The sequence below is a fragment of the Aythya fuligula genome, chromosome 19 (assembly GCF_009819795.1).
Source record: "Aythya fuligula isolate bAytFul2 chromosome 19, bAytFul2.pri, whole genome shotgun sequence".
Taxonomy (NCBI): domain Eukaryota; kingdom Metazoa; phylum Chordata; class Aves; order Anseriformes; family Anatidae; genus Aythya; species Aythya fuligula.
In genome coordinates, this window is record NC_045577.1 from 11,652,720 (window position 1) to 11,673,633 (window position 20,914).

At 55.9% G+C, this 20,914-nt stretch overlaps 3 protein-coding genes across 6 annotated transcripts; 1 reads left to right on the plus strand and 2 right to left on the minus strand.

The window, feature by feature from the left end:
* PAXX (PAXX non-homologous end joining factor) lies at positions 1-2,556 on the minus strand. The gene is made up of 7 exons (XM_032200594.1): positions 2,453-2,556; positions 2,311-2,371; positions 2,176-2,225; positions 1,906-2,096; positions 1,083-1,154; positions 549-642; positions 1-451 (listed from the first exon to the last, which is right to left on the minus strand). Exons 1-7 carry the CDS (start codon positions 2,554-2,556, stop codon positions 412-414), a joined length of 612 nt encoding a protein of 203 aa, XP_032056485.1. The 3' UTR covers positions 1-411.
* Positions 2,557-2,599: 43 nt separating this feature from the next.
* TMEM141 (transmembrane protein 141) lies at positions 2,600-4,399 on the plus strand. Its single transcript, XM_032200595.1, has 5 exons — positions 2,600-2,670; positions 2,763-2,829; positions 2,937-3,020; positions 3,318-3,449; positions 4,102-4,399. Exons 1-5 carry the CDS (start codon positions 2,617-2,619, stop codon positions 4,176-4,178), a joined length of 414 nt encoding a protein of 137 aa, XP_032056486.1. The 5' UTR covers positions 2,600-2,616; the 3' UTR covers positions 4,179-4,399.
* Positions 4,400-7,019: 2,620 nt separating this feature from the next.
* On the minus strand, positions 7,020-20,534 carry ENTPD2 (ectonucleoside triphosphate diphosphohydrolase 2). 4 transcript variants are annotated; one of them, XM_032200090.1, is made up of 9 exons: positions 20,371-20,534; positions 13,592-13,709; positions 12,968-13,118; positions 12,157-12,316; positions 11,831-12,058; positions 11,027-11,293; positions 10,709-10,828; positions 10,304-10,438; positions 7,020-9,705 (listed from the first exon to the last, which is right to left on the minus strand). In XM_032200090.1, exons 1-9 carry the CDS (start codon positions 20,479-20,481, stop codon positions 9,505-9,507), a joined length of 1,491 nt encoding a protein of 496 aa, XP_032055981.1. In that variant the 5' UTR covers positions 20,482-20,534; the 3' UTR covers positions 7,020-9,504. The 4 variants fall into 4 exon arrangements, with proteins under 4 accessions (XP_032055981.1, XP_032055980.1, XP_032055982.1 ...); XM_032200089.1 differs by having other exon boundaries at positions 11,027-11,296; positions 20,371-20,533; XM_032200091.1 differs by lacking the exon at positions 20,371-20,534 and adding an exon at positions 19,825-19,908 and having other exon boundaries at positions 11,027-11,296.
* Between the last annotated feature and the right edge of the window lie 380 nt (positions 20,535-20,914).

Genomic DNA, 20,914 nt, shown 5'->3' on the forward strand with positions numbered 1-20,914 from the left:
TGGCTAAAAACAGCTTTACTGGCAATAAATTAAGCACAGGTATCTTTAAAAAAAAATCTTTCAAAGATATTTAAAAAAAAAAAAACACCAATTAATGGCGAGTGGAGTAAAGGGGTGGCTCCTTTCAGCAGGAAGAAGCTGCAGGTAAAAAAAGCCACCACTTTGTCATCCCTGCCCTGTCTACCCCCTCCCCCCAAGGCCCTGCCACAGCACCAGCTGAGGATCTGCTGCCCCCTCAGGCCTGCCAGGCACTGCCTCCGGGTCTCTGGGTCCTGCTTGCCCCATCCATCTCCCTTGTTGACCATGATCCACACCTGCAGCAAGGAGCCTGGCAGGGCCAGGAGGCAGTAAAACCTCTATCAGCCACACGTGGTTGAAAATGCTGTCATCGGGGGGACAGGACACCACAGGTCATGAGTCTTCAAAGTCCACTCCAGATGGTGCCTTCTTGCTAGAAGGCGATGGAAGGAGAGTCACAGGCCAGCCAGGAGCTTGCTGGTGACCACTGGACCTCAAGTCCCAGCACTGGGCTGTGGAACAGCGCTTACCTTTTGAAACCAGGATTAATGAGAGACTCTCCTGGGATCTTCCGCTTAGCTGACAAAGCTGAGCCAGCAGCCCTGTTCTTCCTTGGGCTGGGGTCTGCCTCAGTCAGAGACAGGAAGGATAGGGAAAGCAAAGGTCAGCTGGTTGCTCTGGCAGTCCTGCAAGCCCCTCCGTGCCCAGGATGTGCCTCCAGGAGACATGGATGATGAGGGGCCATACTTGGTCTCCTATGTGAAAGCTCCAGGGACTCGCAGAACTGCCATGGAAGAGCAGTGAAGCCTGACCTTCTCCTGGAGGCCAGCAAGCAACCCTGCTTGGTGATACTAGGCATCGGACCTGAGCACAGTGCACCTCAAGAGCTACCATGCTGAGCCCTGGCCCCTCCTGTGCTGGGAAGGGCACCAAGAGCAGGGTGGTTGACAGCAGCCAAAGCAGAAGGGGCTCAGAGTTTCCTGGAGAGTACAAGGACACAGGAGCCAGCAGCTTCCTGGAGAAGAGAAGGCAAACAAGCAACACAACTCATGGTAACTGCCTACCTGGCAGGAAGAGCTGCTGGCTCTGGGCAGCATTCTTCTCAGGGCTGCAGGAAGACCCCAGCGTGCCCACCACTGCTGAGACAGGAATGAGAATCAGATTATGTGCCAATGTATTCCGGGCTTCCCAGCAAGCTCCCTCCCCTCCACAGCCCACAACCAAACCTAGCAACATTCTCTTTCCAGCCACTTCCATCTAGGGTGCTGCTACCCCAAGACCTTCACAGAATGGTTGAGGTTGGAAGGGAGAGCTGGAGATCAGCTAGTCCAACCTCCCTGACAAGCAGGGTCACCTACAGCATGTTGCACAGGATCACATCCAGTAGGGTTCTGAATATCTCCAGAGATGGAGACTCCACAGGCTCTCCGAGCAGCCTGTTCCAATGCTCCGTCACCCTCACGGTAAAGGAAACTTGCCTCTGTAAGGCAACAATGGTGTTTTGTCAGCCATTAGGGCAAGGTTGTGCTCCTGCACACTGTCACAATGCTGCTTTTAGTCCTATACAGGATCTCTTCTGCCCAAGATGGTCAGGGAAGGCCCTGGCCAGCTTTGGGAACAGGTCAGCCCAAGCAGGAAGACGAAAGTAGCACCTCTGCTGCCCAGTCCACACATTTTCATCTCTCCTGGCCAATTTAACCATAGCTCATGAGGAGATGTCATGTGGGATGAGACCATGAAAACATAGCCTCCTAAATGCCATCTTACTTGGTCCTCTGAACCGGCTCACTTGGGGGAAACCTTAGGTGGGAGAGAGATGATACCACGACAGTGGATGGAAGCTGATCTCCTTTCTCCCGTTGGCCTGTTCCACAACCACACACAGACCTTCGAGATGTTCTTCCAGCTTCTTGATGGAAGTCGCCAAGCCAAACATCAGAGCTTGGAGCTGGGTCCTCGCCTCAGCAACAGGCAGCTTGCAGAGATGAAGGGTGCTGTGTCCGGCCTCCCCTTGCAGCTGCAGCGTGGCCCTGCCATCCTGCAGGCTCAGGGAAACGGCCCCACGCTGCAGGGCTTCCCTGCGTGGGCAAGAGCCCGGGGTGAGGCGAGAGCCCGGAGCCCCGCGGCAAAGGGCGCCGGGTCCGGCCGAGCACCCACCTCAGCTTCGCGACGTCGTCCTCCGGCAGGCACGTCCCGCCCTGCGGCGCCTGAGGGGAGAGGGCACCTCCTGCGGCGCGGCCCGGGACCCCGCCGCCCCGGCCCCCCCCCGCGGCCCCCAGCCCCGCTACGTACGCGGCCCTGCGGCGGGCGGGCGCCGAGCTCCCCGGCCCAGACCTCCAGCGCGTCGGTCACACTGCGGGGGGCAGCGGCTCAGGCGGGGCTCGAGCCGGCCCGGCCCGGCCCGGCCCGCTCCCCCGCCCGGCGCGGCACTCACCAGACGGTGCCGGCAGAGCCGGGGCCGGCCGCGGGGCAGCAGTAGCAGAGGTACCGGCCCGGCCCGGCCCCCAGGACGCAGAAAGGCCCCGGCGGCTCCGCCATGGCGTCGGCGCGGAAGGGGCGGGCCCCGGGCCCTGCACGGCCGGCGAGGGCGGCGCCGCCATGGGGAACCTGGGGCTGCAGCGGGTGGACGAGAGCGTGGCCGCCAAGCACCCGGTAGGCGCCGGCCCTACCTGGCGGGGCTGGGGGGCCGCGAGCCGGGGACCGGGCGGGGGGGCCGGGCCGGTGCCCTGACGGTGTCTCCGCAGGCGCTGCGGCAGTACGCGGCGTGCCAGTCCCACGCCTTCATGAAGGGCATCGGCGCCTTCCTGGCAGGTACGGCCGGGGCGGGCTCCGCCGGGCGGGGGAGGCCCCAGCACTCGGCCCCCCACCGGCGGGTGGCCTTGGCTGGCATCCTGCTCGCGGTCCCTGGGCTTTGGCAGGCAGCGGAGCCGCTTTCGCCGTGCAGAAGCTGGTGAACAAGAAGCTGCCGTACGCCCTCCAGTACAACCTGTTGCTGTCCGTGGGTGAGTGCCCTGAGCCTCCTTGCCCTGCCTAGCACCTGCTGCCTGGATGTGGCTGCAGGCTCGGCTGTGAGCAGGCTGGCAGTGCTGGGCCCTGCAGGGAGCATGGCCTCGGCTTGCAGGACCGGTGCCATGTTTGCAGGTGGAACGGCAGTTTGCCCTTAATGTGGGGGGCATTGTGACCTGACTCATTCCACCCTTCTGCTCCCCAAGCTCCTCAAGGGTGCTGCCTGTAGGCAGTTGCAAACACTCTTGTTACCAGTGCTCTCTGGAAGCTGCCTGCATGTTTGGTCTCTTCAGCTGCAGGATCCCTTGCCAGCTATATGGTGACCAAAACAGAGACACAGAAATGCTCTGACTTCTGGATTTACCTGGAGACGGGCAAGTCCCCACAGGAGCATACCATGGCCGATGGGCTGTCTCAACCTACAGGTATATTTCATGTCTCCTTGCTGCTTTACCTGGGCTTGTCTTGCCTGCTGCAGCTCTTTGCTGTTCCTGCATTGCTTCTAAGCTGGTGACTATTTGTGTCTTTCTTAGAATCCCTGGTAAAGTCCCACAGAGGCACCCTGCAGTTAAGGGACTCTTCTCTTATGTGACTGGAGTAGCCCTCTGGGGTAGCAGCAGTGCTAGGGCAGTCAGAGTGCCCTGCCTCTGTCTCACAGCTCTCACTTCTCTGGGCCCATCATTTGGGTGCAGCCAGTGGTATGGAGAGTGTATGCTCACTTCTGCTTGCTGGCCTGCCTGTTCTGTGGATTCATGAGAGACATTATGGAGGAGGTTTTGTTTGCTAGAAGAGGAAGAATAGGGCAGAAGATTGTGAGCTAGCAAACCCCTCCACGCTTGTGCTTAAGCCAGGCTGCTCATGAGAAAGGTAGGGCTGCAGAGGGCACCAGAGCAGCCTCTGCTGTGTGGTTTTCATGGCTGCCTCTGCTATCTGCTATTAGCATCAATGAATTCTTGAAGCTAGGCCAAGCTGAAGAGACATCAAACTCTTCACCAGAGCTTTATGGTTCTCTGCTCACACCTGCCAAAGATGCTGGGATTGTCTGGGGTACAAGGAGTTTGTTCTTGTCTATTGCAGAAAGTCTCAGCCCAGAGGACGCAGAGAGAGTCGCACCACCTGTGAGGAGGAACAAGTATGGAGATATTGTGGAGTAGCCAGTGCAGCACAGTGTGCTACGCCTGTGTCCTGCTGCTGCTGTCTTCACCCCTTCCTGTTTGCCTGATGTGCCTGTGCTGCATGGGAGTTGTCTGTAGTACTGCCAGGGAGTTTAGATAAGTCAGTGGTGCAGTGCATGCATGTTGGAGACCTGAGACTCTCAGGTGGCTTGTGTGTGAGCATTGCACATGGCAAACATAATAAAAGTCCAGAGCTCAAAGTGCACACTGTGGTTAAAGTAAAGACTGCCAATAGGATGGAAAGAGGTGGCGTGCAGGAGTCACCTGGAGACAGTCCCTCTGGTAAATGTTGAAGCAGACTGAACAGAGAGTTGTGGCTAAAGCTTAGGAAAAAAAGAGGGTTTATGACTGTTGGAAAAGAGGGCAAGCCACTCAGAAAGACTATAAGGATGTTGTAAGGCTGTGCAGGGTCAAAATTAGAAAGGCCAAAGCTCACCTGGAGCTCAATCTGGCTACTGCTGTTAAAGACAACAAAAAATGTTTTTATAAATAAATCAACACGAAAAGGAGGACTAAGGAGAATCTCCATCCTTTACTGGATGCAGGGGGAAACTTAGTTACTAAAGATGAGGAAAAGGCTGAGGTGCTTAATGCCTTCTTTGCCTCAGTCTTTAGCAGCAAGAGCAGTTGTTCTCTGGATACCCAGTACCCTGAGCTGGTGGAAGCGGATGGGGAGCAGAATGTGGCCCTCATAATCTGTGAGGAAACGTTTAGTGACCTGCTACAGCACTTAGATGTACGCAAGTCGATGGGTCTGGATGGGATCCACCCGAGGATACTGAGGGAACTGGCGGAGGAACTGGCCAACCTGCTTACCATCATTTATCAGCAGTCCTGGCTATTGCGGGAGGTCCCAGTTGACTGGTAGCCAGCAAACGTGATGCCCATCTACAAGAAAGGCCGGAGGGTAGACCTGGGGAACTACAGGCCTGTCAGTTTGACCTCAGTTCCAGGGAAGCTCATGGAGCAGATTATCTTCAGTGTCATCACATGGCACTTGCAGGGCAACCAGGTGATCAGGCCCAGTCAGCATGGGTTTATGAAAGGCAGGTCCTGCTTGACGAACCTGATCTCCTTCTATGACAAAGTGATGCGCTTGGTGGATGAGGGAAAGGCTGTGGATGTGGTCTACCTTGACTTCAGCAAGGCTTTTGACATCATTTCCCATAGCATTCTCCAGTTCATGGGTTGGACTGGCGTACGCTTCATTGCGTGATTAAGTGGTTGGATAGCCAGGCCCAAAGAGTTGTGCTGAATGGAGTCAAATCCAGCTGGAGGCCAGTCACTAGTGGTGTTCCCCAGGGCTCGGTACTGGGGCCAGTCCTCTTTGATATCTTTATTGATGATCTGGATGAGGGGATCGAGTGCACCCTCAGTAAGTTTGCAGATGACACCAAGTTAGGTGCATGTGTCGATCTGCCCAAGGGTAGGAAGGCTCTGCAGGAGGATCTGGATAGGCTGGACCGATGGGCTGAGGTCAACTGTATGAAGTTCAACAAGGCCAAGTGCCGGGTCCTCCACCTGGGGTGCAATAACCCCAAGCAGAGCTACAGGATGGGAGAGGAGTGGTTGGAAAGCTGCCAGGCAGAGAAGGACCTGGGAGTGATGATTGATAGTCAGCTGAATATGAGCCAGCAGTGTGCTCAGGTGGCCAAGAAGGCCAACAGCATCCTGGCTTGTATAAGAAGCAGTGTGACCAGCAGGGCTAGGGAGGTGATCGTCCCCCTGTACTTGGCTCTGGTGAGGCCGCACCTTGAGTACTGTGTTCAGTTTTGGGCCCCTCGCTACAAGAAGGACATCGAGGTGCTTGAGCGAGTCCAGAGAAGGGCGATGAAGCTGGTGAGGGGTCTGGAGAACAAGTCCTACGAGGAGCAGCTGAGGGAGCTGGGTTTGTTCAGCCTGAAGAAGAGGAGGCTCAGGGGCGACCTTATTGCTCTTTGTAAGTACCTTAAAGGAGACTGTAGCGAGGTGGGGGTTGGTCTATTCTCCCATGTGCCTGGTGACAGGATGGGGGGGAATGGGCTAAAGTTGTGCCGGGGGGGGGGGGGGGGGGGGGGGGGGGGGCGGGGGTTAGGTTGGATATTAGGAAAAACTTTACCAAGAGGGTTGTGAGGTATTGGAATGGGCTGCCCGGGGAAGTGGTTGCATCGCCATTCCTGGAGGTCTTTAAAAGACATTTAGAGGTAGAGCTTAGTGATATGGTTTAGTGGAGGACTCAGTGGCGTTAGGACAGAGGTTGGACTAGGTGATCTTGGAGATCTCTTCCAACCTAGATGATTCTGTCATTCTGTGACTCTGTAATCTGGTGTTGTGGTTTAACCCAGATGGCAGCTAAACACCACACAGCCATTCGTTCACCCTCCCCCCTCCGTCTCTGGGATAGGGGAGAGAAACGGGAAAATAAAGCTTGTGAGTTGAGATAAAGACAGTTTATTAAGACAGGATAATAATAATAACAATAATGATAATAGTACTACTACTACTAATGTGTACAAACAAGTGATGCACAATGCAGTTGTTCACCACCTGCTGACCGATGCCCAGCCTATCCCCAAGCAGCCGGCCCCCACACCCTGGCTAGCCACCCCTATCTGTTGTTCAGCATGACCCCAGGTGGTATGGAATACCCCTTTGGCCAGTTTGGGCCAGCTGTCCTGGGTCAGTCCCCTCCCAGCTCTTGATGCCCCCCAAGCCTGCTCGCTGGCAGGACAGAGCGAGAAGCTGAAAAGTCCTTGGCTTGGTGTAAGCACTGCTCTGCAACAATTAAAACATCAACATGTTATCAGCACTCTTCTCATCCTAATCCAAAACATAGCACTCTACCAGCTACTAGGAAGAAAATTAACTCTGTCCTAACTGAAACCAGGACATCTGGTCTCCTGGAGACTACAGTACTTACAATCTAAAAGCACTGGGCTGTGAAATGTCTCCAAACATGGACATACCTAGGCTAAGCTATGAGGCAGCAGAGCTGTTGCCACAAACATTCTGTTTCTTGAGCATAGTCAGTCACAGTCTCTTTACCCTCATAACAGCAAGGCTTTTCTTGAGTTCCCAGATGGGGCTGGTCTAAGCCCTACAGCTGCACAGCCTCTTTGGGCGCCATCTCTGCCCTCACAAAGGGAGCAAGGGTGCATACATGCCCAAAGCCCAGTCTGTACATCGCCTGCCTTGCTTGCTGGCAAGTCATGGCACCTGGCCAGCTCAGACTCTGCATCCGGACCTGTTACCCACTGGGATGGAAGGATACTGTCTTGAATCACAGATGTCCAGAGAGGCATGTGGCAAGAACAAGAATCTCTTTGATTTTTTTCCTACCCGTAAACCCCAAGTCATGACTAGGTCAACCTGGCTGCTTTTAGTGGATGTCCAGCTCTGATTCAGTTGCAGCTGAATTTCTTAGATGGTTTTTGAATCAAGCTAATTTCTTAAAGCAGGACAGCAGCTATTCAGCTTCAAAGAGAACAGAAAGGCTTCCTTGTGTTTGAGACCTTGGAGTATCTGTGTCTGGCCGCCGGAGGGAGCTCCTGTTCTGGACAAACAACAGGCTGGGAATTGAAAGTGGTTGTGTGGGCTAACATCATCTAAAACTAGAATTCCATTTGTCCCTACACAGAGATGGGGAGCAACCATCAGAACTGCTAACGTCAAAGAGGCTTAGAGAAAAGTTCAGTGCAGTGCGTTGTTAGGGAAGGACATCAGTAATTGAGCAAACCCAAGGAGGAGAGCTGGTACTGTCTGCAAGCACAAGGAGGGCAGTGAGAAGCTGCTCCTCTCTTGGGGGTGCATAGAGGAAAGTGCTGAGGGCAGCGGGCTGTTAGCAGATGGGATCTGTGAGTCAGGATGGGCCCTGCACAGCTGTCCCACTGCTGGGTGGGTGCTGCAGTGGTTCTGTGAGCCTGGCAGCTCAGAGCAACCTGCATCGACAAGTTCCTGACTGCTCTGCTGCCATGGCTGGGCAGCAAAGCCTTTCCTGTGTGCACCTGTGAGTGGAGAAGTGATTGCATGGAACAGAGCTATGCTGAGCACTACCTACTTGCACCTTTGGGGTGACTTGAGTTCTTGGTGCTCAGGAAGCCTGAACTTCTCAGCTGTGGTTGGCTTCCACTTCCAGGTGGGCCTAAGCCTGGAGTGGGATTTCAAGCCCACTTTGTCTTGACTTGGGGAATTCTGCAGACTGGTAAAGCATATAAAACCATGGCTGTGTCTGAGCACTGGGCAGGTTGCAAGAGACCAAGTCTTTCAGGCAGAGCTCTACGTGTGGTTGTGTCCAAGCAGAGCCCACCAGCAGCACTACACCTGTGGGACAGCCAGGCTTTGTCAGCCTGTTGCTATGATGGTGACAAAGCCATAGGAATGGTTACAAAGATTTATTTCTGATTATATAAAAAAAATCAACAAGAACAACAACAAAAAACACAAACCTTTCTGCACATTTCCATGTCCCTGTTTTTACTCATTCAGACATGAAGGCACATCCTCCCAGCTGTTTGGCTTGGGGTGATGTAGGATTCAAATCCTAAAGCAGCAGAAAGCCTTACTCATGCAGCAACTCTGTCACCTATGCACCCGGGAGCCAGAGGAGGCACTGGCTGTGGCAAAGGTGAGACTGGCCTAGGAACCACTGGAATGAGAAAGGCACTGCATATGGTTGCTGAAGAAGAGGCTTGGGAAGCTGCTTGCTCTGGTTGTTGCTTAGCCCCTACCAAAGCCCCTTTGAGTAGAGGAAAGGGCCCTTTCAAGGCAGGTGGAAGTCCAGGTCAAGATCTGGCATTCGGGAAGGTCACTGGAGCTTGTGCATCAGCCAGAAAGACAGTGTAGGTTCTGGGTGATGCCCGGAGCTTCCCTGTCTCGGCTGATTCTCCAGGGACAGGATAGTGAGGTCAGCTGTATGGGCTAGAGTGATATTCTCCACCTTCCCCATGCACACGAGAATAAAGTCCTGCAGTTGTCTGGACTCATTGGCCCAGTCCAGCCCAGGTCTGGTGGTAGAAAGATGCCCCAGATACAGATGTCCTAACCTTGAGACTGCTCTAGCATCCGTCCCTGAGTAGTACTGGGAAGCCTTTAAAACATTCTCCTCCTGCTGCACTGCAGGGTCAGCAGTCCTCTTTTGTCCATCCCTACCTTTTCTGCTGCTTGAAAGCAAGGGGAAGGCAAAAAGGGGCAGCTTTCCCTCCAGGGCAGATGGCATTGGGTGTCAGAGGACAGTATCTCCAAGCACTTGCTGCAACCCAAGTATTCAGACTTCAGCAGAAAGGATGGTGCTGGCTCCTGCAGACAAAGGCCTGTCCCGTCCCTGCAGCTAGATTGCGCTGGACTTGCTGTGGCGGAGCAGGTAGACAGCAGTCACCAGAGCTATCAGGGTGGTGACCACAAAAAGCAGGATGAGGATGACCCAGTAGTTGTACAGCATGCTTTTGTGGGAAGCAGGTTTCTCTGCTGGGATCATGTTGGTGAGGTTCAGCATGTAGCCAAGGGCCCAGCCGATGGAGGTTTCTCCTGCCTGTGGAAACAGCTTGGCATGGTCACCACCCTGGTCAGTCCAGCCCCATGGACTGCAAGGGACCTTCCAGGGACCATTTCACTATCAGCTCAATCAAGAAGAGAAGTCTGGAGGAGTCCACAGCACCCTGAGTCCTTGCTTGCCTGTGGGTCCAGCTAGCCCAGGGACAAAACAGTGACCTGGTGGCTTTGCTGAACTAATTTGGTGGGAGCAGGGTCATCCTGACTTTGCTGCCCATCCCACAGTTCATGTAGGTGAAAGGACTTGGTAAAAGTGGGATACTACCCTGAGGTAATTTCCCAATGAGCTTGACCAAATAGTAGGTTGAGATCAGTAGTGTTTTGAGGGCCAAGGACAAACTGGAGGACTTTGAAATTCCTGACTCCTTGACCACCCTACAGTCAACTCAGATCATTTTTTTCTCAATATCCCAAAATATAAACCCCAAAACTGAGTCCCATCCTGCCTCTTTTCCCCAAGATCTTTCTTCACACATTGCTTGGCTCTTTCTTGGTTTGGGATGATCGCTTCTGTAGTGCTTTCTGGCCTAGTGTCAAATGAATACTATGGGATGGATATGTGCTCTGATGTTACCCACCTTCTTCTGGAAGGCAATATTTGGGAAGGAATGGTTGTTGAAGTTGTACCCTCTGGTGGTGAGCAAATAAACGAACATGCTGGTAGCACAGTAATCTGACAGCCTCTTCTCCAGTTTAGGAGCCTTCTGGAGCAGCTGGATGAGATGCATGAAGAGAGAGAAAGGGGGTCAGGCCAGTATGTTCCAGGGTTTGTTTATGGAGCCCGAAGTTCTAAGTAGCATCTGGCTGGCCAAGGCACTTCTTATACCCACCTGAACCTCTCCTGGTCCCATGTGGAAGCCATCACCAACCCTTTCCCTACTACATGCTATGGGAAGGTGCCAGGACACCCAGCCCCCTCCAAAGCCCAGGAGATGCCCCACATGAATCACCCCTTTCCTTCCCACTGTGCCAGGGGAGCCCACCTCACTCCAGCTGGTGGCACAGATGGTCTCAGCAGCATCCTTCAGGTCTTTGGGCAAGTGTACAGGTCTCTCCATCACTGTCTGAATGAAGTCCACCGTGTAGAAGAAGGCAGAGAAGGCCTGAGGAATGGAAACACCTGTAGGACAGGCTGGGAGCAAACCCTTTCACCACAGAGAGCTAGCGTAACCTGTGGTGGATGCAAGCAACCGCTCTTGCAGATATGGGGTTTGACTTTGCTGACAAATGACACTTGGGAGCCAGGGGACTGCTGCAGATCCTACAGCCAGACCACCACCCTGCTCCATGCTGGGACTTACAATGAAGTTTCCTGAAACCTCAGGCTGGAAAATGCCATCGAAGGAACAGCGGGAGAAGGAGCAGGTGGTGAAGTTGAAGAGCTTGCTGACGTGCAGAGCACAGAGGCTCCCATTCCCAGTGCCAGCCATGGTGACGAAGGTGTTGAGGGGAAGGCTGGGCCTCTCCTTCTCTGTGCAGGGGCTATCGTAGATGCTGCTCAATGACAGGCTCTTGCGGTAGCCTGTGGGCCAGCAGGGATTGGGGACAGTTGCTTGGTAGTTCTCAGCCTGCTGGAGGAGCAACACATGGGCCCCTGTGAGCTGTGCCATCACCCTGTCTCCCCTGTGCCACAGCAGCCCTGGCACCACTTGCTTGGCTCTGGTTCCCACCATGGAGATGCTGACAAGCCTGGGATGCAAAGGACTGCGGGAGACAGCAGTTGCCACTGTTGTCTCGAGACGACTCAGAACATTTGGCACAGGCTGAATACAACACCTTATGGAGAGGGTGGGAGGAAGCCCTGGAACCATGGGTGATGCTTAGGGGGCAAAAACCAAGAGTTGGCTGGGAAATGTGTGCAGCTGACCCCCCAGGGCTGTCCTGGAAAGCAGGGCTGGAAGAAGCCCACAGAGAAAGCATGAGTCCCAGCAACCCTAGGTTCTCTGCAAATCATCCCCTTCTTGCCCTGGCTCCTGAACCTGAACCCAGGAGGTAATCACAGGTCTAAAGCAGTGTTTTGAAGGATCTGGGGTGCAGCACCTCCCAACCTGTATAAATGCTGGTGTGATGATAGCCAGCGTTCCTGGGTGAGCATGTGCCAGTACCTGGAGGAGCTTTGAGAGCAGCCTCTTGAGGACCTGGTCCCTTCCATAGCAGAGGAAGCTGTGGGTGTACACTTTGTATGGCTGGCCATACAGCTTCAGCATCACCTCATTTCTGGGGTCTTCAATGGTGTCCCTGGTTTCAAAGGTGATCTGTGTGGAAGCACCCCCGAAGTCCATGGCCCCCAGGGTCTTCTTCTTGGGCTGGATCCATTCCCCAAGCCACCCGCGCTGGGCAAAGAGACAGTAACAGGTGCAGGAAGCAGTTAGGTGCAGAGCAGTCTGGCCAGTGCAGCCAGCCCTGCTGGGCACCAGGCTCCTTTGCCCACCTTGATGAAGTTCTCCAGGAGGTAGTTTGCTGTGACCCAGCCAAACACCCCCTCCTCTTCCCCTGACAGGATCTTTGCTCCCCGGAAATCGAAGGGGTATGACTTCAGCATGGCAGTCACTGCACTGAGGACGGCATTCGAGGCCTCGAGGTTTGCAATGCTGCAGGCAAGATGGAAACATGCAGCAGTGCAAGGGGCAGAGTCAGAGCTGTGTAACTCTCTGGCTCTGCCAGTATGTGGGAGCTAACCACAGGCAGGTGGGGAACTCTTACCCATGTACCTGCTGGGACATCCCCCAAAACCCAGCTAATTTCCTTGTCTCAGCTAGGGAAGGAGCCAGGAGGCAGAGGTGGATGTGTTCTCTCTTTCTGATGGCCAGGCAAATGGGGCAGGACTGTCTGCTCATGTGGATTTGGGGGATAATATCTTCATTGTGTCAAATTGGGCTGGCAGTAAGTACAAGGGGGCTTTGTTCCTAGCTAGCCAAAAAGAAGGGGTGGGTTATCCTGGAGCTGCCCCTCCAGACCTCTAGTGCCCCTTTTCGTCCCACATGGGGAGTACAGAGGGACTGTGTCCTGAAGAGCATCTCCTGCAGCATGGCATTCCCTAGCAGCTCTGCAAGGCACACAGAGCCACTGCCTTGGGGAATCTGGAGGCAGGGGACAGCTTTGCCTGGCAAAGGGGTGACTTCACAGCCATCCTTCACATTTTCCACCCCCACCATGGGTGGTGGGATGGAGGGGTGGTGAGGTAAGGCCTCCCCAGTAACATTTGAGGTCAGGCAGCTGGCACAGCCAGAGCCAACACTCACTTGAGCAGGCGCATGCCAGCTGTAGCGCCCAGGTAGAGCGGAGTCACCGCATGCTTCTCCTTGGGCACATCTCTCAGAGCCTGGTTCAGGCAGTGCTCTAAGCTTTTCCCAGCAGCTGGAGGGTTGGAGCTGTAGCTGGAGATGCCAGGACCTGTGGAGAGGGAAACTGCATTGCCCTGCAGCCATGTAGGTGGTGGGACAATGTTCACAATGAGCAGCTTTGCCCCTCCCAGGATGTTCAGTAGAGCTGAGGGTTGCTATAGCTGTTCACATGGCTGTCCAAATAGCCAGAGCCACATCTCTGCCCATGCTGCATCCCTCACTTGGTGGCAGTTTGGAAAAGGTTGGATAAATGGATAGCAAAAAAACACCCCTTGCTCCTTGCTGGGCTAGGCAATGAGCTGAATTGTGTTCTGGAGGTATGATGCATACCAGGAAAAGACAAACTGCCACCACCCTTACAGCACATTTCCCTTGGGGGAGGTTTTGGGAACAGAGTCAGACCCCTTTTAACACCTCACTGCCCCTGGTGAAAGCACAGGGAGAGAAGTCAGGCCATGTGGACCGCCATGGTCACTTGCCAGCAAGGGGATGTGCCACCCAGGGGGCAGGGACAGCCCTTACCCTCCACGTCACACATGCTGTGCTCGCTGACCACCCCAGTGTCATTTTCCTTGTCCGCAGGCCACTTGTAGATGAACATAGCGGTGTGGGAGGAACCGGCGTCCAGCACGATGCCATACTGCAGGTGGAGAGGCAGGAATCAGGCCCAGAGGGTAGGAGCCCCTTTGGCTGCCCCTGGCTGCCTCCAGGGAAGTTACTGAGCTGAGTCCCACCATCCTCAGCCAGCTCCTCAGGGCAGTGGAGGAGCATCCTCTCTTGGGGTGAGCACCATGAGTGAGGTCTTGCCTGTCCATACCAGGATCTTGCCTGGCCTGGGATGTTTCTGGGAGTGGGGCACTCTGCCCAGAGGGACAATGCTGACCTGGGATGCTGCTCAGCACACCAAGGGGACTGGCTCTTTGGGCATAGGGACCCCCTCACCTCATTGAGCATGGACCGAGAGGTGCTGCCCGCTGCTCCCATCCCCACAGCACTGCTCCTTGCAGCAGGCAGCTGTGTTGAGCTGTGGCCCCTCAGGCCAGCAGGGAGGACACCTGAGGGCAGCCGCCTGGGGACGCAGCACTCCAAAGAAGGGCAGCCAGCCACCTCATCCCTCCCTGCCCTTGTAAGGCTTGCCCATTCTGCAGCTATAAATAACCCCTGCTCTCTCCTGCCAAACAGTTCCCCAGCTCCTGGGGAGAAGCTGCCCTGTGCCATGCCACTGGCAGCCCCCAGGCCCCAGACCCCTTTGCCTCACTCAGCTGTCCATGGGCACAGGGCTGCCTGCCTGGGCCTCTTCACACTGTGGCCAGAGCTGCTTTTCTGCTGGAGAGGAGGCTGCTAGCTTGGGGCTGAACACAAGATGTTTCAGTGCTGCCCCAGCTGACCACCTCTCCAGAGTGAAACTACCTAAGACTTAAACCTGGACTAAACAATGGCTTTACCTGCATCCCATAAATCCCTGCCAAACACCCACATGAGCCCCAGGGGCAGGCTGCTCTTCTCCCAGCCCAATGCCCTTGAGCTGCCCCAGGCCTGCCTGGTTGGGTCCCATGGGGACAGACAACCAGCTCGGCCTGTGGGGCCATCATCTGGCTTTGAGTCACTGCCCCATTGCTGCCTGTCCTTGTCCTCAGCCAGCTGCAGAGTGGGCTCCAGGTCAGGTGGCTGCAGGGTTCAGTTTTGGGTAGCTTACTTTTAGCTTGTCAGAAGAAGCAGAAATAAAGTGTTGGGGCATGGGAAAGGTCACCTGAGGATCCCCCCTCAGAAGCAACCCCCATTTCCATGTGAACAGCTGGCCCCACAACAGACAGTGCCTCCCTGCTCCCCTGGGAACCATTTTCAACGTGTGTGACCGCCCCCCCCCCCCCCCCCCCCCCCCCCCCCCCCGTTGCCACAGTCTCCCTCATCTCCCACTAACAGGCAGTGCTTTGCTTTGTGCCCTTGGACAAAAGCCGAGAGTCCCCCTCTGTGGCCAGGAAGAAGGGGGAATTGGTGCCAGTGTGCTGAGGCAACCCCTGATTTATATTATTATTAGCTGGATGACAGATCTTCACCAAAGGGAAAGCATCAACAGTTCACCCTCAGCCCCCAGGGCTGAGCAGAGCTGGGACACCAGGGACAGTCTGGGGGTTTGTGCTGCCCCTGTGTCACCAACTCTGGGGTGATGCAGGGGGAGGCTGCAGCCTGCCAAGGGGATGGGCTGGAAATGGGAGTAGCTGAGGAGCAGCAGGGGCTAAGAAGTGCTGAAGCAGGAGGCTAAGAGGATGAGTGCTGAACACTCACAGTGCTGGGGATGCCTGGTACCACAAACAAAGGATGTGAATAGCCCAGTGGGAGCAGCTCTGGGGACACAACACTGACCACAAAGCAGGGACAGACATGGCCACACCAGCTCAGACACATGGCCATACTCAGGGTGGGCAGGGGAAGCTCTACATGCCTGTGGCATTTGGGGAAATGTCCCATGACAAAGCACTGGTGTGGGGTTGGCTGCTTCCAGCTCCTGGAGAGCTGTGGTGGGGGGTGCACGTGTTGGGGGTGCAGATGTGCATGTAGATGCATGTGTGTGGACATGCTTGTGTATGGATGTACATACATGGGCGTACATGTACACGTGCATGTGAGAGGGTGGATGCACACAGCTATGCAGGCATGAGTTTGTGTGGACATGGGTGCCGGTTTGTATGCATGTGTGTGCATTTAGGTGTGTGTGTGTGAATGTGTGTTCTCATGTACATATGTGCATAGGCATGTGTGGGTGTGTGCCTGGGACAGCTGTGCTGCATGCTCAGACCCACAGTAAGCCAAGCACACTCAGTAGGGTCTTGCAGCCCTGACACCATGCCCCCTCCTAGGGCATGTACAGAGCTCTGTGGGGTGAGTGAGGCTGCCCCCCAACCCCAGAGCTGACTCCCACCCGCACCACCTCCACTAAGATTCCTGTTGTGTATGCAGGTTTCCTCTGTGGCTGCTAAGGCAGCAGCTGGGGAGTGGCATTACCTGAGGGCATGCGTTTCCTCATAGAATCCACAACTCCCATTTCAGTGTATCACCTGGCTACAGCTTGGAGCAGCTTCTCTGGGGGATGTGTCAGATTTGGGTCACACTGCTGGGCATCTTGCAGAACCAGAACCAGTTGCCCCAAGCAGGCATGTCCCTCTGCCATGTGCTCTAAGCCACCTCTAAGTGTCCTCTTGGACCCCAGTGTTCTTGTGGGGCAGAACCCATTGCTGTGAGGTGTGGGGTGAAGATGGGCAGCAGCCCAAGGAGTTGTGGGTGAGGGACCCATGGGAATATGGGTGCCATAGGCAGCAGCATTGGGATCCAGATGAGGTAACAACAAGTGGCAACGCAAAGTGCTGGAAAGAGGTTGGCCCCAGGAGCTGGGCACAGGACTGCTGAAAGGAGCTCCCGGCACAGACAGGCGCTATGTCATGTCCTGCACCCTGGCTGCCCCTGCACAAGAGGAACCAGGGCCTCTGCATGGCATGTGGCGGGAGCCAGGCTGCCTTGGGAAGTGCAGTGTGCCAGCCCTGCCTGATCCTGTTCCTGGCCTCCACAGGACTCTGCATCCCAGCCTGTCTTTGTGGAGGGGCCCGTCTTCCCTGGCCATTGGTAGCTTGGCCAGCACTGCCTGCCTGGCCCAGCAGCTGAGTGGCAGCGAGCAGGAGTGGAAGGCCATGTGTGCATGTGTGTGTATGAAAGGGCAGAGGCCAGACCCAGATGTCTGAGAGGGTCCCAGAGATGAAGCAGATGCCACATCCTCTCCTGCAGACCCAGGGTACACACGTTCCTCCGGCATCTGAATGGCTGCTAGGGACAAGGTCTGCCACCCACAGCAGGGCTTTGTTGGTGCCAGCACTAGCCCCTGTCCCTGTCACAGCCCCTACCTGGGCCACGTGCACCCTGCAGGGCTTGGGGGTAGCCGGGGGTGCAGGGAGCTCAGACACCCAGCCCAGTGGTCTCCTGAAATGAGTACCAGGGTGAGCTCTTAGCTCCTTCGCCACTTTGGCCCCTTTGTGGGGGATGCGGCTGTCACCAGTGCAGCCAGCATGAGCTGCTGTGCAGGCACATAGACAGAGGCTTATGGCAGCACTGGGAGCCTCAGGTGAGTCACGTACAGGGCTCTGCACACGGCAAGCCTCTGGAGAAAAGCACCACCAAAAGCCCATCTCATTAGTGATTTACAGTGTAAGCCCTGCCTCAGCTCTTCAGCCAAGGTGTCCTGCGCCTGCCAACAAGCTGGGTGAACACAAGGACTGGAGGGACACAATGATGTCCTGGCACTCTCCTGTGCTGGTGCCTGGCTTCCATCACCCCTCTCACTGGCCCTGTCCTGCTTAGCTGCCAGAGTCACAGGGCTTGGCAGGCTTCACACGCATGTCTACAGCCCTGTCCCCAGCCTGTGGGAGTCCCATGACACCAGCATCTCCTGGCAGCATAGGAAGAGACAATTTTTCTATCTATAGGACCCACCAGCCTGACTCCAGTGATGCTGCAGGACCGGGGACAGTCCCAGCACAGCCCCACATGAGGACAGTGGTCCCGTGTGGCCTGTGGCCTCCTTAGCCACAGCCAGAGCAGCTCAGTCCCCACAGAGAGGACACAGTGTCGATGTCCTCAAAGGCCACAGGGCAAAACCGCAGGTAGGGCTTGGGGTTCCTATCAAACATGTGGCTTTGCCCAATGGACAAACACAGCACAGCCCCAAAGGCTGCCCAGAAACATCCCACACCCTTGGGGGAGGCAGGGAGGGGTGCTGAGAACAGCCCAGCTCACTGCAGCTGGTGTCAGGGCCCACAGCCATGCTTCATGGCCCAAGATCCTCATCCCTCCCCACCCACGGGCTCTCTGGGCTGTTCCACAGTACAGTGTGGGCTCAGCTTGGCCCCACAATGGAGCCCACCTCCCTTGAGGGTGCTGCAGGTTACGGCAGGTCTCCTGCCACAGGAACCAAAGCTCTCCCCAGGATGGCTCACAGGGAAAAAACCTGACAGGCTTTATAAAAGCCAGTGAAGAGATTTGCCAAAAGAAGAAAAAAAAAAAAAAAAAAAGAAAAAAAAAAGAGGAAGGTTTGCAAAAGGAAAGACAACAGCTCAGAGCTGTAAGGCCATGGTGCCATAAGCTCAGCTGTGTACCCAGAAAGAAAGGAGAAGACTGTGCTCTGCGGTCCCTCTCACAGCAGAATAAATAATCTGGGGTATTTTTAGGGCTATATTCCAAGCAAAGGAGCTAGAAGGAGAAGAGGTAGAGCTGTAGGTCAGCCTTAGCTCATAAGTGAACTGAGCTGTCATCCAGAAGCTGTTACTAATGTGGACCAAGCCAGCAAGGACAGTGATGTCCTGCCCAGAGTGGGAGGGGAAGATGGGCCCACAGTCCCCCCCAGCCACAAAGGAGCAGGACTGATCACAATAATAGCTTAACTCTGGCTGCCACCCTAAACTGAGCAGAACAAACCAGCAAACAGGGCCTGATTTTAGTGCTGATCCCGAGGCTAGCAGGATTCCACAGGATCCACACGCTCATGCATCTTCACCCCATGCAAGCCATGGCACAAGCAGAGGTGCAGCCAGCTCCTAAACACAGCCCAAGGCAGGGGAGCTACTGGGTAGTTGCAGGGCTGGAGTATCTCTGGTTTGCTGCCTCTGCCCCTTCTTCTGCCTCTTAAGGGCTGAGGACATTGCTTCAGGCTCCCCGTTGCCACACGGTTGGCTGGCTGCACAGGGGCTCTAGAGGAGGCCAGCCAGGCACATGCCACAGCCCTGCATGGCACCTGCAGCGGGAGCTGGCCCCTTGACTCCCTGACCAGGGACGGCAGGAGGAGAGCAGGGGCATGTAATGTACCCCAAAGCAGCATTAAGCTGGAGGGCTGTCTCCTCTGGGGAGAAGGGACAGAGATTGGGGCTGCCCCCCCATGCTGAAATGGCTGTTGGTGATGGCAGAGCAGCACGAGGGTTGGGACAAATCTTACAGCTCACCAGCATCCAGGCCAGAGCCCTGGGCTGGCTGGGGCTGCCAAGTGAGTCCAAAACAAGCACTTCACCCTGTGTTGGTGCATTTTGGGCTGAATTCGAATAAGACAAATCTTTGCATCCCCAAAACAGCCCTAAGCTTTGTGTAAAACTACCTCTCCCCATGCCTGCCCAGCAGCATCCCTCCAGGAAAAAGCACCATGGTGCCAACCCTGCTGCACTTGCTCCATCCAGGAATGGGGCAAAACCCCAGGTCTCTGGGCTGGGCCGCTTAGCCTCAGGCACTTCTGTGCAACCCCAAACTGCAGTGCTGCATGAACACAACTGGCTTAAAGCTCCAGATAGGAATCAACTGCAGGAGGATAAAAGGTTTCCCAGACTGACCAAAGCTCTGCAAATACAGATGGGTCTCAGCAACAGTGGTTCTAATTCCCCCATGTCCAAAGAGACTTAATCAGCTTGGAAACCAACTATGAGCACAGCCCCTAACTGCCACAGCACATGGAAATGAGTGGCACAGAAATGTGTTATAGGAAAAGAGTTAATTTTTAGTGGTTATACTAACAACCAGGGAGTATCATCCTGGCTAAGCCCATTCATTTTCTCAACCTAATGTTGATTACGTCTGACAAATCTGGAGAGAAGGCAACACATCTGGCAGTCAGAAAGTTTCCAAGCAAATTGGTCAGGATGAGAAAGAGGGGGTTGTGGATGAACCACTTTCCAGGACAAGAGCCTGCTCCCCATGGAATAGCTGTCCGTCACTGAAAGAAACAAGACCTTTTTAAAACAAAATACTTGCACAGCAGGAGTCAATCAGAGGACTTTGGCAACAATAAATTGTTCGGGAACTTCCTTCGGTGCCTGAATGTAAAATTAAACAAACAAACACAGAAACCAAGAAAACAACAAACACCAGCACATTTTCATAGGCAAGCGCATTTCTTGCCCTGCAGTGCCAGCTAAGGCAGTGCAGCTGCAGCCCAGCAGCGCCCGGGGCGCCCATCCCAGAAGCCTGGCCGTAGGCACCACACCCCCGGCCCTCTGCTGTTCTGCTGCGCTCCGAAGGCTCCTCGGAGGTGAACGAGGGCAGGCGGCAGGGCGCGGTCGTTCCGCGGTGCCGGGCTCGGCCGGAGCGCAGGGACCACCGGCTCCGAGTCTCTGCTGGCGCCAGGGAGTCCCCGCATCCCGGAGCCTCTCCCCCACCCAGAACCCCCAGAGCTGGGTGCCCTCCCTGGCCTCCCGAGGCCCCCAGCCTCCGTAGCCCAGATGCCACCGGTGCCCCGCGTCCCTGTCCCCTCCGTACCCGCACCCCCCGCCGCTCACCTTGAAGCCCGGCGGGCCGCGCGCGTCCCCGGAGCCGAGGCAGAGCAGGAGGATGCCCAGGAGGCAGCCGAGGGCGAGCAGCAGCAGGACGGCGGCGACCCGGCGGGCCATGGCGGGGCCGGGAGGGCGCTGCCGCTCCTCGGCGGCGGCGGGGGCAGGTGAGAGGCTCCGCGGTGGCTGCGGCGGCTCCTGCTCCTCCTCCCCTTCCCCTTCCCCTACCCCGTCCCCTTCCCCCTCCTCCTCCTCCTTCTCCTCCTCCTCCTCGCCCGCCTTTCCCGGCTGAGTCACCGCCGCCCCGGCCCACCCGGGCGGGACACGGGTCCCGTCGGGCAGCGGGGAGCCGGCACCGGTCCATGTGCCTGCCCCTGCCCCGGGCTCGGCCCCGTCCCCCCCACCTCGGGCACGGCCCCTGAGCCAGGACTCGACCCCCGGGCGTCAATTCCTCAACTCCTGTACCAAGCTCTCAGCCCAGACCTGGCCCCCGTCTTGGGCATCGCCCCTGCTGCGGGGCTCAGCACCGCCCTGCCCGCCCCCGCGCTTCCCC

What these genes read in the sequence shown, in the direction of transcription:
- PAXX (XM_032200594.1), bottom strand. Translation starts at nt 2,556, where the DNA reads ATGGCGGAGCCGCCGGGGCCTTTCTGCGTCCTGGGGGCCGGGCCGGGC. An exon ending in GCTGGAAGAACATCTCGAAG is followed by an intron (nt 1,155 to 1,905) that starts GTCTGTGTGTGG and finishes CTGTCTCAGCAG; the next exon opens with TGGTGGGCACGCTGGGGTCT. An exon ending in ATTAATCCTGGTTTCAAAAG is followed by an intron (nt 452 to 548) that starts GTAAGCGCTGTT and finishes ATCGCCTTCTAG; the next exon opens with CAAGAAGGCACCATCTGGAG.
- TMEM141 (XM_032200595.1), top strand. Translation starts at nt 2,617, where the DNA reads ATGGGGAACCTGGGGCTGCAGCGGGTGGACGAGAGCGTGGCCGCCAAG. An exon ending in GCGTGGCCGCCAAGCACCCG is followed by an intron (nt 2,671 to 2,762) that starts GTAGGCGCCGGC and finishes GTGTCTCCGCAG; the next exon opens with GCGCTGCGGCAGTACGCGGC. An exon ending in CAACCTGTTGCTGTCCGTGG is followed by an intron (nt 3,021 to 3,317) that starts GTGAGTGCCCTG and finishes TGGTCTCTTCAG; the next exon opens with CTGCAGGATCCCTTGCCAGC.
- ENTPD2 (XM_032200089.1), bottom strand. Translation starts at nt 20,481, where the DNA reads ATGGCCCGCCGGGTCGCCGCCGTCCTGCTGCTGCTCGCCCTCGGCTGC. An exon ending in TGCTCTCAAAGCTCCTCCAG is followed by an intron (nt 11,297 to 11,830) that starts GTACTGGCACAT and finishes TTGCTCCTCCAG; the next exon opens with CAGGCTGAGAACTACCAAGC. An exon ending in ATATTGCCTTCCAGAAGAAG is followed by an intron (nt 9,706 to 10,303) that starts GTGGGTAACATC and finishes CTGTTTCCACAG; the next exon opens with GCAGGAGAAACCTCCATCGG.